This window comes from Martes martes (assembly GCF_963455335.1).
Source record: "Martes martes genome assembly, chromosome: 4".
NCBI classification, from domain to species: Eukaryota; Metazoa; Chordata; class Mammalia; order Carnivora; family Mustelidae; genus Martes; species Martes martes.
The window spans coordinates 180,872,515-180,887,640 of NC_137891.1; the positions used below are offsets into that span (position 1 = coordinate 180,872,515).

Sequence of the window (15,126 nt, forward strand, 5' to 3'; positions counted from 1 at the left end):
GGGGCCCAGGCCAGCTCTGAGGAAGGCCGGCTGCACGCGAGGGCCCACCGGCCGCGTTTCCTGCAGCAGCGTGTAGCGGCCACGTGGAGGTTCCTGTGGGCCCGCTCTGCAAGAGAGCACCTGGCCGCCCATGCCACTTGCTCCCCCGTCTTCCTGGAGGGGACCCTGGACACTGCACTTCTTAGAGGGGAGCTCCTCCAGGCCAGCCACGGGAGAGGGGGCCCCAGCCCTCCCCCGAGAGGCCACCACAGTGAATGAGAGTGGCACGTGGCGGACGGATGCGTCCTCCCGCAGAACATTCAGCGCCTCTGCACGGTCCCATAACCGGAGGTGCTCAAGGACCTCGACAGTGCCGGGGAAGCGGAACCCGGCGGCTGGGTCAGCAGCCTGGTTTAGCAGAGATGCCACCTGCCATTCATGCCCCAGAGGGCGGCAACCCTGTGTGACCATGCTGGAAAGCCTGTGCTGGTCACAGGGACGTGGGAACAACAGAAGCTTCCAACACGCGAGGCAGAATTCTACCAGAAAAGGGACAGGGCAGCCTCAGCTGGGGGTCTAAGCACCGGGAGACCCCCATGTCCGTGCCACTCCCCCTGCAGAGGAAGGACCCTGGTTCCTTGGCGCCCCTGTGGCCCAAGCCTGAGCCCCAGGCAAGGGAAGGGAGGAAAGTGCCACCAATCGTCACTTAGTCACTCACCCTGCAAGGCTTCTTTGGCTCTGGCTAGCTCCTGCTCCTTCTGGGCCAGCTGGACCCGGAGCTCGGTGGCCGAGAGGACCTCGGAGGACTTGCCGCCCTGGGACTCCTCCAGGTCCTTCGTCAACATCTCCTTCATCTGGCGGAGAAGGTGGACCTCCTCCTGGAGCCGAGCCACTTCTTCCCGCAGGAGCACTAGGGGAGAAGGGCACACGGTTAGAGGAAGGGAACTCGGGCTCCTGCTGACTCGCTTTTTCTGGGGACAGTTCCGAGGTGCTTTGGCTTTTCCCGTGTGCTCTGCATTCGAGGTCTTTCCTCATGTGCGCTGGGGAGAAAACTACCAAAGCTGTTAACCTTATTCCAAGAGCCCTAGCCCCAGTCCCGCGCCCCACCTCCAGTCTGCAGAGCGTGGCTGGTGGGACCACCCAGCATCCCTCCCTGACCCCACCCCATTCTCCAGGGCTCTGATGCTGCTGTCACTGCACCAAGAGGGGCCGTTCCAACGGCCAACATCATATTCCCTCCAATGGGCAGGAACAAGTGTGAGAACGAAGAAGTGACAGGAGGTGGCGTTCTGCTTAGGAGCCTGGAGTGCCGAGTTGGGCTTTACACGCACTATCTCGTTGAATCCTGCGAAAACGACCTAAGGCGGCTCCCACCATCACCTCCATTTCACAGATTAGGGGGCTGAGGCTCGGAGAGATTGAATCATAAAGTAAGAGGGTAGCAGAGCTGGGATCTGAACCCAGACTTGGCCAACTCCAGAGCCTGAGCTCCCAGTCTGACACTCAGGAAACAGTCCCCAAGAGGCACACCTGACACACGTCCCAGAATGCAGAGCCTTGAGGAACCCAGCACCGCGGAGGGACGTGGGCAGCCACACGGAACATGCAGGAGAATGGCGTCAAGTGAGCAGTAACGACGGTGACACCATGTGTCGACAGGGGTTTGCACACCACTCACACCCAACCCTCCGTTCACCAGGGTCCAGGGGCCTTGGGAAGGTACCAGAAGGTGTGCCTTCACCGGCCCCAGGAGTCTCTAGGCCAGCTCAGTCCTGCAGGTCAGCTGACACACCGGCGCCCAGGTCTGCTCACCTGAGCCACAACAGACACCGAGCTGTGGAAGGTGCTAGAGCTGGGGGTCAGCAGCCTCATTAGGTCTCAGACAGGTCGCCTCTGCCAGGCCCTTTACAGAGCAGACTCGTGGTCACGACGCTCACCTCATCGGCTGAAGGAGACTCTGAATTATTCACTGAAGCAGCCCTCAACCACACGGCCTCTCCCTCATGGCTAACCTCATGCGTTGCTCTCCCTCCCGCCACACTGGTCTCTCTCTTCGCAACGTGCCAAGCTCTTTCCGGCCTCAGGGCCTTTGCCCCTGCAGTGATCTCCACCTCAAACACCCTTTCCTTGTTCTCCCTGGGGCTGCTTCCTCACTGGGCCCTTTATCCCAGCCTCCTTCTCAGCCAGGCCTTCTCTCATCACCACGTCTCGTCCTGCCCTGGGAGCTGGGGTGCGGTCCTTGCCTGTGGGGATCATGGCTGTGCCACGGCTGTAGAGACACTGGGTCTCTAGTTCGGTTCCCTCAGGGACCAGGCATGTAGCCGCGAGCCAGTCCCTTCCCTTTCGAGCCTCAAATGCCCCCAAATGGGTCTAACCCTCAGCAGACTGTGAGGTTCCAACGAGACACAGGAAGCATGTGTGTCCTCAAGGATGTCCTCAAGGTACACAGGAAGCGCTCAGCACCGCTGAGGTGGGGGCCCCCGTTTCCCAGGACGCCTTGCCCTCTATCAGCGCCTGGCGCTCTCAGGCACCCCGCCCTGCACTCCTCAGGGCGAGCAAGGCCGAGCCCCCTCCAGGGCGCGGGGCAGACCGAGGGGAAGCAGAGCGAAGGCCTCAGGGACTCGCGGTCCCTCCACCCCCGGAGGCCTTGCGAACAGGTACCTCTGATTCTGACCCGTCCCTCGTCCCTGGGTCTCACTGCCTTCTCTGAGGCCTCCCGGGTTCAGCTGCCATGTGTGCGAGGGGTGGAGGCGTCCCTGCCCTCCCAGGGCCTCCCTCACCCGCCTCAGTCTCCCCCCAGGAGCCTGAGGGCCCGCCTGAAGAGCAAACCTCAACACCTCACTCCCTGCTGAAACCCTCCCGGACCGCAGCCCAGAGCCGCCGGCCAGCAGCCCCGCCGGCCCTCTCCGACCTCCCCCAGGCCACCTCTCAGCCCCGAAAGTGTAGATGCCGCCTGGCTCTGGGTCACCAGGAGAGCTTCCTCCCCTCCTCACAGGTTCCTTCCTGAGGTTGGTCCCAGCCCCGCTACCACCCCCTCCAGAGACCTAAAGCCATCCCCACCCGACAACCTGAGCAAAACCCTTATCACTGGGGCACCTGGGTGGCTCAGTGGGTTAAGCAACTGCCTTCTGCTCAGGTCATGATCCCGGAGTCCCAGGATCGAGTCCCACATCGGGCTCCCAGCTCCATGGGAAGCTTGCTTCTCCCTCTGACCTTCTCCCCTCTCATGCTCTCTCTCACTCTCTCACTCTCAAATAAATAAATAAATCTAAAAAAAAAAAAACAAAAACCCTTATCACTGTGGGAGGCCCACTGGTTTATCCCATCCACGTGCCCAGCGTGCCACCTTCCTGCAAATAGGCCTGGTTACACCATCCCGTCCCGCTTGCTGTGGGGTCCAAGGTGCCCTGAACAGGGTGTGATGACATATGGACCCCCTCAAGCCATCTCTCCAGCCAGCAAGAGTTCACAGGCATCTGCCTATGGGAGACAGCCTTCCAGGCACTGGGGACCCTTGGGTGAATGTCACAGATAGGTCCCGTCCTCAGACTGGCACACTCCCAGACCCCACCGTGAACATGGGCCCAAGGATCCCAAAGCCGCACTCTGGGGAGGCGGGCCATCTGCAAGGGAGTGCCCGTCTGCTCAGACATCGAGGGGCTCAGAAACGGGCTGCGAACTCCCCGAGTCTCTCAGCAAAACTGGAGCGTGGGAGGTCGACTGTGGGCGCTCGCCCCCCTCATTCCAGTCAAACATCTGCAGGCTGCCTACACTGCAGGCCCAGTGTACGGTGTCCAGAAAGCAGAAAGGAGCACCCTTGGCCTCAAGAAGTCTCCAGGGAGTAGAAGCAGCACATACAAGGAAGCATAACACAGATACACTGCACAGGTTTGGGGGCACAAAGACATTTGAAATGGGCCTTGGAAGACGCACAGGGTGGTAAGCAGACAAAAGCAGCAGCAAAGACGAGGAGGCTAGAAAGCCAGAGGCCCCTGGATGAATGGGTGGAGGGAGTGAATGGGTCCGAGATAAGGAAACATGGAGAGATAGGCCAGGGTCAGATTATAAAAGGTCTTAACCCTGACCACCTCTCTATGACCCCAGCTCTGCATAGCCATCTTCAGCGGTACTGAAGACTCTGCAATTGTCATCCTTGCTCCCTGCCACAGACTGGATGTTTGCGTCCCCTCAGAATTCATGGGGAACCCTAATGTGGGATGGTATTGGCAGGTGCAGCCTGTGGGAGGTGATGAGGTCATGAGGGTGGCGCCTTCATGAGTGGGATTAGTACCCTGATAAAAGAGACCCCAGAGAGCTTCCTTGTCCCTTCTACCACTTGAAGACACAGCAAAAAGACAGCTGCCTAGAAACCAGGAAGAGGGTCCTCACCAGACACGAAATCAGCCAGTGCCCGGATCTCGGACTTTCAGCCTCCAGAACTTCGTCACGTTTTGTTAGGAGCCAGAATGGGCCGATCCGCTCTCGTCCGTCAATTCTCCCTCGGGTCTGTCCCCACTCAACTGTCACCAAAAGTCTAGGTGTGAGTAACTGCTCACATGCCCTCATTTACATTTACCTTATCGTACAGCTGGAGACAAGTCTGTTTGTATTTGTTTGTTTGTTTGTTTGTTTAGGGATGTGACTTCTGGGCTTCCTTAAACCGCCCCCAAGGCGCCAGTAAGGTTGACTACTATGTCTATGCAGGTGGCAGAGAATTTTAAGACGTCTGGCTTTGAATGCACTCCCGGCCAGGGACTGACTGTGACCGTGAGAGAGCCCTGTCGTCTCTCTGGGTCTCCGGTATCAAACATGCTACACGAGGATAATGCCACCTGTTGAGGGTTACTGGACTTGGAGTGGGGGAAGCAAATAGCAAAGCCCGCCACCCCCCATGCACAGTTAAATCTGAATTTCAGATAAACAAATACTCTTTAGGATAAGCATGGCCTAGATATGACATAGGACATAAACTAAAATGTATTCGTTGCTTATCTGAAATTCAAATGTAGCTGGGCGTGCTGTGTTTCGCCTAGCAACGCTACTCCCATCCCACGGGGAATTCTGGCACCATGACACGGGACAGTCACGAGCAAGGGCTTTCTTTGCCAGAGCACCTCAGAGGAGGGAGGTGGTAAAGGGAAAGATCGGTCTGGCCCAGCCTCCCCTGTCCCCCTATGCTGAGATGAGAGCAGAATGCAAGATGGGGCCGGGTGCCCCTGTCCTCGGCCAACAGTGGCAAAGGCGGATTTTTCCTGGGCTCACCTTCCTAACAGGTGCACCTGACACCTGGGCCCCGCCCCTGGAGTCGGGCCCTGAAGCAGCAGGAGGGCGGGACGGGAGGTGCGGCACCTGCAGGAACCAAGTCTTAGGAGACCAGGCTGGAAAAACAACTTTATGGAGAGAGAGAGGCTTGTTGGAGCTTACTAACTGCACCTGCCCTGGCTGGGTGTGTAAACCCAGATCTTGCACACCATGGATCCTTCCAGAGGCAGAGACGTGGGACAACCCTGGGACGACAATCACTGAAAGACTCACAAAGCTGCAGCCCATTTATGGGCTCTGGGACAGCAGGCGGGCACTTCCCCTCTCTGGGCCTCAGATGCCTCTCCTGTAAAATGGGGGTGAATGGAATAAAGGAGACAGATGTGTAATGTAGACAGGCTCGGCAGTGAGCATCGTGTGCGCGGGCCACCGGACCCACAACTCCCCTCCCCCTCTGTGCGGAGGGGACTGGCCACATTGCTCAGAAACAGCGAGGAAGCTGGAGTTGGAAGATCTGGGCTTGTGCCTCAGGGGAACTGCTACAGTGCTGTGTGACCTCGGGCAAGTCGGTGTTCCTCTCTGGGTCTTTTGGCGCTTCATGAATCTGGAGAACTGCTACTGATTGTGCATTTCTTCCCTGGGTGGGAGCAGGGGTCCCTAATCTAGCCTACACCTGCTGCGCTGCTCAGGAAGGCAGCGGCTGGTCACCGGTGGCTATGTAAGCGTAAATTAATTATAACGAACAATTGAGTTCCTCAGTTACACTGGCCACATTTCAAATGCCTGTGGATAGCCAGTGGCCAGCGTTGGACACTGCACACAGAGACCACTCCCCCGCACTGCACGGAGTTCTGCTCAGTGCTGGTCTGCAGGGCACAGGACACAGAAAGGAAAGGGGAGAAGTGGTATTTACTAAGCACCCGGTAGAGCACAGGCCCACAGACACCCCGACACAAGGAGCCTTCTGTCCATGGCCAGAGAGCAGCTAGGAAGGAGCCACCCTTTCTGGGGAAACCACCCTGGCCCTTGCCCACGGGGGGAAAAAGGGAAGATAACTGTGTACCCTTCTGCTGATGCTGGGCAACGCCACTGCCCTCAGACCTCGGGGCAGGGAGGCGGGTTAGTGATAAAAGGGGCTGGTACCAGAAATGCCACAGACTTGACAGAGCTCTCGGGGCCAAGGAAGCCGGAAGTAAACGTTGCCTGGGAGACAGCGGCTCTCCTGCCCCAGGGGAAGCCACCGTTACCAGGGTGCTGCTCTGGGAGGGGGGCATACCCACTCGAAGGTGGCAAAGGGAGCCAGACTCTGCTCTTCTCTGTCTAGCACACTTCCTTTTGTTTAAAACAGCAAACACTTCTCAGCCTCCCTTGCAGCTAGGGCTGTCCAGGCGACCCGATTCTGGTGGGCACGATGTGGGAGAAAGCCCCTCAGGTGGACTGTCCGTTAAGAAAAAAGGGCTTTGCCCCTTCTCTGCCTTCTTGCCTGGAAAGTGGACTTGTAGCTGGAGCTGCAGCAGCTACTTTGTAACAAGGAGGCGATGTGCACGGAGCCAAACCACTCCAAGAGGGGAGAATGGGATCAAGGGGCCTGGATAGCACAGCTCAGCCCTGTCCCTGCATCGAGACCTAGAGCAGCACCAGCTGGGCAGGGCCGCCTGGGGCAGGAGAGCCTCTGACTTCCCTGCTGATTTCCCACATCACCAGAACCAAACCACTGTGGCCCACAGGACAGGCTGAGTCTGAGCTCAGGCAGCTGCTAAGTGCTCCTGAGCTGCGGCACCCGGGGAGGAGGGAGGGATGTGGAGGAATCCACACAGCCCAGAAGGGAGGTGGCAGCTCCTGGCCCTGGGGGAGGGCCCTCAGGTGTGACAAGCCTCTTCCAGGCTTAATTTTTGTGAGCTCACAAGGGCAGGGGGCAGGAGAGGAAGGAGAGAAGGAAGTTTTTTTCTGTGACTGGAGGGCATACCCCAGAACGGCCTGAACACGGCTACTCGGGAGCAAGCACCAGCAAGGACCCCCGGTGAGCTACACGTCGCTGAGCCTTCCGGAGCCAAAGGTCTAAGTAAAAATAGCACTACGGTTACTGTGTATCACGGCGGCCATTACTCCTTTCCTAACGCTCCTTGTTTCAGGCTCTGTTGTATGTTAACACGGCTTAGCTAGTTTACCCTTCACCGTACCTGGTGAAGTAGGTCCTGTTAGCATCGTCCCATGTACAGATGGGGAGGCTGAGGCCCAGGAGTTTGGTGATCTGGCTAGGGTCACGCAGAGTCAAGAGCAGAGCCAGGGTTTGGTCTGGGTGCTCTAGCTCCAGCACCCACACTGTGGAGACTCCTACACTGTGCTACCTTGCAGGACAGGGTGGCAAAGTCCGTGGGCGGCAGAGCACAAGCCCGGGGTCCAAGCTGACTCACCTCGGCAGATGACAGTGGAGACAGGTGTGCCCTCCAGCAGGGTATAATCTTGTCCTTAGTTCCCGTGGTAGAGTTGGGTGACGGTGGCCCAGCCATCGTGCGCACGGTGCTCCTGCCCTACACCAGGGGACCAGTCCCCATGCAGCCCCCGGAGGAAGACGTGGACGCGGAGCTGGCCTGTTCGTTTCCGCAAGAGCAGGGTCTCTGCTCTGCTCACACCCGACATCCGGCACCTAGCCCAGTGCTGGACTCTCGGAAGAAAGGTGCCGAGCATGGGGCTGAGGCAGAGGTAGGACGGGCAGGTCTGGGGTCACCCGGCCTGGGCTCAGTCCTGGCTCCCCCACTTCCCAGCTTTTTGACCTATGAATAAGTGACTTCTGAGCTTATCTGAAAAATGGAGCCAAGACCAGGCTCCCAGGCCTGTGGTCAACATTAAACAAAGCAATCATCTAAGTGGAAACATTCCGGAAGGTTCTAAATGGGGGTCATATGTAGCTTGTCACGATCATTCTTACAGAAGAGGGCAAACTTTTCTGATGTCCCGAAGGAAGGCCTTGGCCTGGATAACTGCTGAGGCCTGGCCCAAGAGCCTCCCATCCTGGGAGGGTGGATTAGATGACAGAGAAGGCCGAGTCCCTGGTCGGGGTGTGAGGGAAGGTGGAAGAGGGCAGGGGCTCTGGGTGGAGGCCGGGCTGCATGAATTGAGTCCAGCCTGGAAGGGGCTGTCCCTGGTGGCTCCCGGGGGGACACCTTGCTAAGCAGCTAAGCACGTGCCTGTCAAAACTCCCCAGACTCAAACTGTACACGTAGCACCTGTGTGTTTCACTGTATGTAAATTATACCTCAAGGGAAAAAAAATCCAAATACAGCAGTAACATAGTTTAGATTTTCCACTAAAAATTCATTTTTATAGTCCCTGCCCCCAAGCCTGGATAGAGGATCCCCCCTCTCCCCAGTCCCCTGGCCTCAGCAAAGAGGAGCAAAGAGGTCCAAACCCGGCTGATCTGGAAAGCTCTGGGGCTGCCCTCTCCCCCCTGCCGTGAGGCCCGTGTTCCAGGAAACGCCAGGGCGCTCCCTCGAGCTACACGCACCCTGTGGGAGTTTTCAAATGCCAGAACACTGCCACACTGCCCCTGGCCAAGCAGAGGTCACTTCCAGATGACAGATGCTGAGCACCACAACAGTTCCCTTCTGGTCCAAACACCCTTCCTTGCTCACAGAGACAATGGCTGACAGCGCTGCCGTCTTCTGAGCACCAGCTTTGTGCTGGGCGCCACACACTGGATTACAGGCTGCATCTCCCTGGCTCCTCGCAGCACCCCACTTAGGATCGGACACTCTTGGGGGGACATGGGGTCAGGCCCAGGTCGGTGGGCTCTGAAGCCACCCACATGCTCTGGAGCTGCCCAGCAGCGCCCGTCAGGCTGTGAATGCTTAGTCCCTCCTGGGCCCAGGGCTGCCACTTTTTTTGTTAGGGTGGGGCTTATTCTAAAAACTAGCGATAGGACTGCCCCTAGAGGATTAAAACAAGGCAGCTATAATGATTCCTATGGGCCAATCACTCTCAGGCCTAAGGCTGAGAAGTAATAGGACCAAATGCACAAATGCGTCGAAGAAGCCCGGAGCCAGTGACAGAGGCAAATCCTGGAAAGGCAAAGCCCACCGCCCAGGGCGGCGGGGACAGGGGTCTTCACCAACAGTCTAGGCGCACCTCCTCTGCGCTCCTGCCTTTCTGCTGGGGGAAGCGGACGGCAAGGAAGGTTCCAGTGTGTCCAGCTGCAGGGCTATCTTCCCTCCCTTCTGGAATTCTCTCACCAGCGTCATCACGGTGAGAACAGATGCCTTTTTGAGCTGCTCATGCACGCCAGGAAGGTTCCAAGTCTTCATACGCACTAATTCTCAATCCTCACAACAACCCTGGGGGGTGTACCCATTTCACAGAAACAGAAACTGAGGCCCAGAGAGAAGAGAGAACGTATAGTTGAACCCAGGTGGTCTGACCGCAGAGCCTTTGCTTCTGGCCACTGAGTTCTATAACACCTGTTCTCCTGCGGGCACAGGCTGCAAGTCACCTCCCTGCCCCCCCAACCCAGAAGGCACGAGTCTGGTGTTTCCTAGTTGTCCTGGCCCTCCAGTCCTCCTGGGTAGTGACCACTGTCTGCATCCTGTCCCCACCCTGAAAGGCCCAAGATTGCAGAGCCTCAGCCTCTTGGTGAAGCCAACCCACTTCCGAGTGGGGCCAGAAGCCCCGGATTCAGACAGCCCAGGGCAGTAGGCGGCGGCGGCGGCGGCGGCGGCGGCGGCGGCGGCGGCGGCGGCGGCGGCGGCGGCGGCGGAAACAGCAATGTGACCCTTGGTTCCAGCCCCAGCCCCAAAGGGTCCTTAAAGTTCTGTGAACGACCAGACTGGCACAGGGAAACCTGGCCGGTTGGTCTTGAATGTTACGGTTTGCCTTTGGAGAGAGAAATCCTGGAAGAGCAATGGCCTGGGCAGGGCGGCCTCAGGGCCATGTCTCTGGTGCCCCCCACCCCGGGGCCTCTGGGACTGGTGAGGTGAGCCTTGGCAGCATCACCCTGGGCCCCAGCTCAGGCTCCCTCCCTGCCTGGTCTCTGCCTTAGACACTGTCAACAGCCCTCTTGCGGGACTTCTGTCCCCGTTCACTATGCAGACTCCCCTGTCCCTCCCTCAGTCCCCCTTGTTGGTGGACACAGACCCGCTAAGCCAGAAGCAGCCCAGTGGTAGGCAGGCAAGAGCTGGGACTACGGTTTGCTGGAGACATCCGTGTTCTCTGGGCCTTTGTCATACGTCCTTGACACTTCAAGCCTTGGGGGTGATGGGGACACAAGACGGCGCTTGCCAGATATGATGAGATTCTCAAATCTCACCTGGCCACTCACCTCTCCCCAGTATTACTCCCCAGGCTGCGCCCGGGCCCGAGAGAGCCACCTGGCAGTCCCGACTACAGGTGGGGGGAGAGGGGCACCGCAGGCTTCCAGGTGACACGGCTTTTGTCTTCTTCTCGTATTTCACAGTAATTGTTTTTTCCTTTAGGTACTGTTTAATCCGACCCATAGAGGCTGTTCAGGGCTGCTGCTGGCCCATAAACAACCTTTTAGCCAGACTCTCCTCGGACCCCCAAATGCCAGGCTACTCCTTCCGCCTGGCCTTGCTGCCCACAGGCCCACAGGCCCGCAGTTCCCACGGGAGTGCTCCCTATCTCAGAAATCCGATTCTCTCCAGGGATGGGGGGGTCTGCAGCCTCTCATCCCCTCTCTCTAAGCACTGACTCAGCAATGACTGTGCCAGGCACCAGTGAAGGGGACCAGGTCACAGGCTCAGAAGAGGGACACCCCGGGGAGGGGCAGGGATCGCAGACCTCCCACACACAGTTGCCTCATTCTCAGGCAACACTCGGCACGAGCCTGGCGCTGCAGAACGTGCTCCCTGAACGCGGCCTGGCCTGATCCCTAGAATTCGCCATGCGAGGTCCTTGCCTCCTGTGTCCAGAAGGCCTTTCTCAGCCTGTGGCTTGATGCTGTTGGAGCACTGACAGTCAGCAGGAACCCCGTGGTCCTCCGGGATCTGCAAAAATCATTCAGCAAGTGATTCTAGCTGCAGGAGGGATGTGAGCCTCCAAATACACCATCTGGCTAGGAGCGGGAGACGCAGGCATTCTCCTGTCACCTGGGTGGCCAAAGTCCCTGATGGGCAGTGGCAGCAATGACTGCTCAGTTCCAAGCCCGGTGCCCAGGTCTCCTTGGTGGCCTCCAGGAGCCTGCTGCTATCTGCTTGCTGGGCGGGAGGGGTGAGAGAAGAAGGGCCGGCCTCACCCCAGGGCTGGGCCACTGTCTCTGGTGGGTTGACCGCGGCTGCCCAGGGATACCCTCTGGTCCAGAAGGAATCTTAGCGCGCTTGTCAGGCTCAGCCACAAAGTTACCACTTCCTCTGGAATGCGGGCTTATCCCACGTTTTCCAAATTCCTCCTGATCCCCTCCTGGATTGGGCCGCAGACATTTCCGTTCCGCTAACATCCAAGCCCCGCTCCCGTTCCCCACCCCCACCCCCACCCCACCCCGGCTCCCATCTTTTTGACACAACATTCCCATTTCCCTTTGGAAAGCCAGTCTTAGGGTCTGTGGTTCCGGCCTGAAAATGGGACCCAGTCTGGCCAGTGAGAGCCCTGAATCATCCCAGCCACTGTGATTGGCTCAGGGGATGGTACATGACCCAAGCCGTCCAATCACAGTGTCCGGCCTATGCATCCCTCCTCAATGATGAGCACGGGAGGAAGGAGCCTAAGGATGCTGGCAGCTGTCTCAGCAGGGAGAGGGGAGTCCAACGAGATAAAGACTGGATTCAGGTAATATCTGTGTCCTGGGTCACACCCCACCTGAAGCCAGGATATATCCCTGGACGTGAGCAAATACATTTTTAAACCAGTCTGAGTTGTGTTTTCTATCCCTTCTAACTGGAAAAGAATTCTAGTAAATTGCTTTTGAGAGAGATCGTTTTCAGGGCACCCAGCATCCCCACAAACTTAAAGGTCATCTGCCATACAATAGGCACTCCAAACTCTCTTTCAGGAACTGGATGGGCAGACTGGGTACTGGAGTTCACCTGCACAAAAACGGTGAGCACCTATCCCCATGGGTACCTCAAGCCAAGCTGACCTCTGCAGTGAACAGTCCCTCTGGTTTGAACCCTGGAAGGCACACATTTTCAAGTTCTGCCTCAAGGCCATTTCCTGCCCAAATCAGCCTTTCTCCTTTTATCCCGCCAGGAGGGGTCCGTGAGCACCAACCCCACAGCCACTGGGTCTCCTTCCTTCGCCTGAGGGTTCCAGCTCCCGTCCGGGCGCTGACTTATGAGCCTGGCCCTAAGCCTCAGCCCACCAAATGCTCTTGCCAAGCCTGTGGGAACAGGGCTAGCATGCTCCCCATTTTGCACAGGGAGAGACAGAGGCCAGGACACGTGAACGGGCTTGTTCAAGGTCACAGAGCTGGTTCAGGTGCACAGCTGGATCCCAGCTCGGAAATCTGAATGATTGCAAAGCTCATGTTCTTAACCATGGGACTAGGCTCCCAGCCCAAATGCCGTGCTGTGTGAATTTCTCGAGCTAAATGCCAGAACAAAGAGCCTGACGAATGGGCACAGAGAACGAATTATGCCTTACTTCGAATTTTGGTAAAATGTCTGGGTCCCCCATTCTTGGCTCTTGTAACAGGCTTTACCCCATCTCAAGGCCTGGGTCGTAAAGGGATGTATCTATAAGAGGACAGCAACCGTGGGGTTGGCATGGCCTTCTCCCCTCCCCACCTCACCATGCGTGACTCTCCCCTCTCATCCCTCCTCCCCCTTCACCACCTCTAGGGGGAAAAAAAAAATACCAAAACATAAAGGAGAGGGCGTGGTACTGGTTACACCCACCAACTCAGGACACAGTCCATCCCTGCAGCGAGCACAAACCTCACTGCAAATCGGGAGGAACCAACTTGACCGAGGTCTTGTCTCCGCAGGGGACAGCCCAGCTCTGGCTTTCTTTCCCACCCGAGTCTGAGTCAGCAGCAAAACACCTGCCTCTCAGTTTCCTTCTCCACCCATTACCAGAATGTACAGGGTAGACAGAAGAAGCTGCCCGTCCTACTGGTCGGGGAGCGGGTTCTCCTGCGTCCAGCTCCTAGTGGGAGAGCTACCTTCCTAAGACAGGGGCAAGAAAAACATTTTTCTCTCAATTTTATACACAGTCAAACTGAGGCCCAGAGGAAGGTGTCTGGAATTCACGACCTTGACTGCTGGGCCCCCTGCTACTATGATCTGGAAACCAAACTGGAAACACGCTTTGGCCGGCACATTCTGCTCAGCCGGTCTCAGACATCCACGCAGGGGTTAAATGCATGGAAATGCGGAAGGCATGCCAGAGGCCCCCACACATGTAAACAATTATGCAGAGAAGAGAAGTGGGCGACCAGGGCCCAGCCAGTGGCTCTCCTAAACAACGCCGCCACCACACACGGGAGGAGGGTCTGAAATCCCTGCACTTTCGGGTCCGCGCTGCCAACAGATCCTGGGCTTTCAGGAGATTTTAAACCAAGTCCAGACCGTGGTCTAAAACGGAGGGTAAAGCTGGAGGACTCCCCGTCTCAAAGGTGGCCTCAGAAGGTGAACGAAGATGGGCGGTTCCTGCTGTGTATGGCGTGACCTCTGTGTCCCTCGACTTCCTCACCCGTGAAAGGGTGGCCGGGACAGTTGAGAGCCGTGGTCCAGGGACCAGATGCTGGATCGAATCCTGGCTCTGTTCTTTTGTAGCTGTTTGGCCTGCAGGTCACTCCTCTGTTCTCATGTGCGGAACAGATACATAACAGTACGCTGTGCCGTTCTAGGAGTAAGAGATAAAAAGCTCCAAGAAGGCGCCCGGCACCGCACACACGTTGGCGGGCCACTCTGATCCCATCACGGAGGATGGCTGGCCCCCTGGGGGGGGTGGGTGGGAAAGGAAGACAAGGGAGAGGGCATCTTGGGCTCCAGCCACCCCTTCCCCCCCTCCCCCAGGAGCCCTCCCCGCCCATCCCTTGGCAGGAGGGGCTGGAGGCCATGGAACCTACGAGCACAGCAGGGCAGCACCGCGTAACGCGTTCCTGATTATTCTCCAGCCCAACGGAGCAGCTGCTCCAGGAAGAAATAAAATATGCTTTGCATACTTTAAATGTTTCATTTATGAAAACTGGGAGGGCCGCCTTTCTAAATTGTTCAGCAATAAAGTCAGTAACGAGCACCGTTCGCTGCTCTCATGCTGGAGCCCCAGTCCAGGAGCCCGCTGGTGGTGGGGAGGGAGGGCGGGCAGTCCGGCCGCCAGCATGGAGCCCGCTGGGCCTTCTAGAAGGCGCCATCTGGGATTTCTCAGAGGGGCACTGGGAGCACATCCTGGTGTCCTAATGTGAAATTGGATCCTCCCTCTGGAAGCCAAGCCCCGGGCAAGCTGGGGGTCAGAGGGGAGGGCCCTTCCGGCCTGGGACATTTTCCCACACTCCAAGGGTGCCCCCGTTTCTAGCCAATCGAGTTAATTGCAAAATTACCTTGGACTGATAAAGAGCAGGCCTATCCCACCAGGGACTGGTTCACAGGAGACCCTCCTACGTAGTCTCCAGCGTGGCTGGATTTCAACAACCTGCTGCTGGAAGGCTAGGCACAGGGCTCAGCATTCTAGAAACCGGTGGGGGGTAGAGGAGGGACTCTCCATGCCGGGCACAGGTCCAGTGCAACCCCCCCCCCCCCCGCCCCAAGCAACCTCAGAGGGTGGCAGATGCCCCTTTACAGAGGAGGGCACTAAAGCACAAAGGACCTATCCCAGGGCCCAGACCTAGGAAGTGGCGGACCACTGTCACCGGGTCACCTGGCTTCCACGTCCAGTATGTCTACCCAGGATTCTGTCTTCAAATGCCACAGGGCCCCCCAATCCCAAATCCTGACACGT

The 15,126-nt window shown here is 57.8% G+C and overlaps 1 protein-coding gene across 2 annotated transcripts in view; it reads right to left on the reverse strand.

The window, feature by feature from the left end:
- The window catches only part of KAZN (kazrin, periplakin interacting protein), a gene marked incomplete at both ends in the record, with an annotated part of 432,776 nt that overhangs the window by 109,844 nt on the left and 307,806 nt on the right, over positions 1–15,126 (reverse strand). For both annotated transcript variants that reach the window (XM_080801783.1, XM_080801784.1), the window contains one exon: positions 698–889. In XM_080801783.1, coding sequence (XP_080657909.1) covers positions 698–889 — 192 coding nt within the window. The remainder of the gene's footprint in view (positions 1–697; positions 890–15,126) is intronic.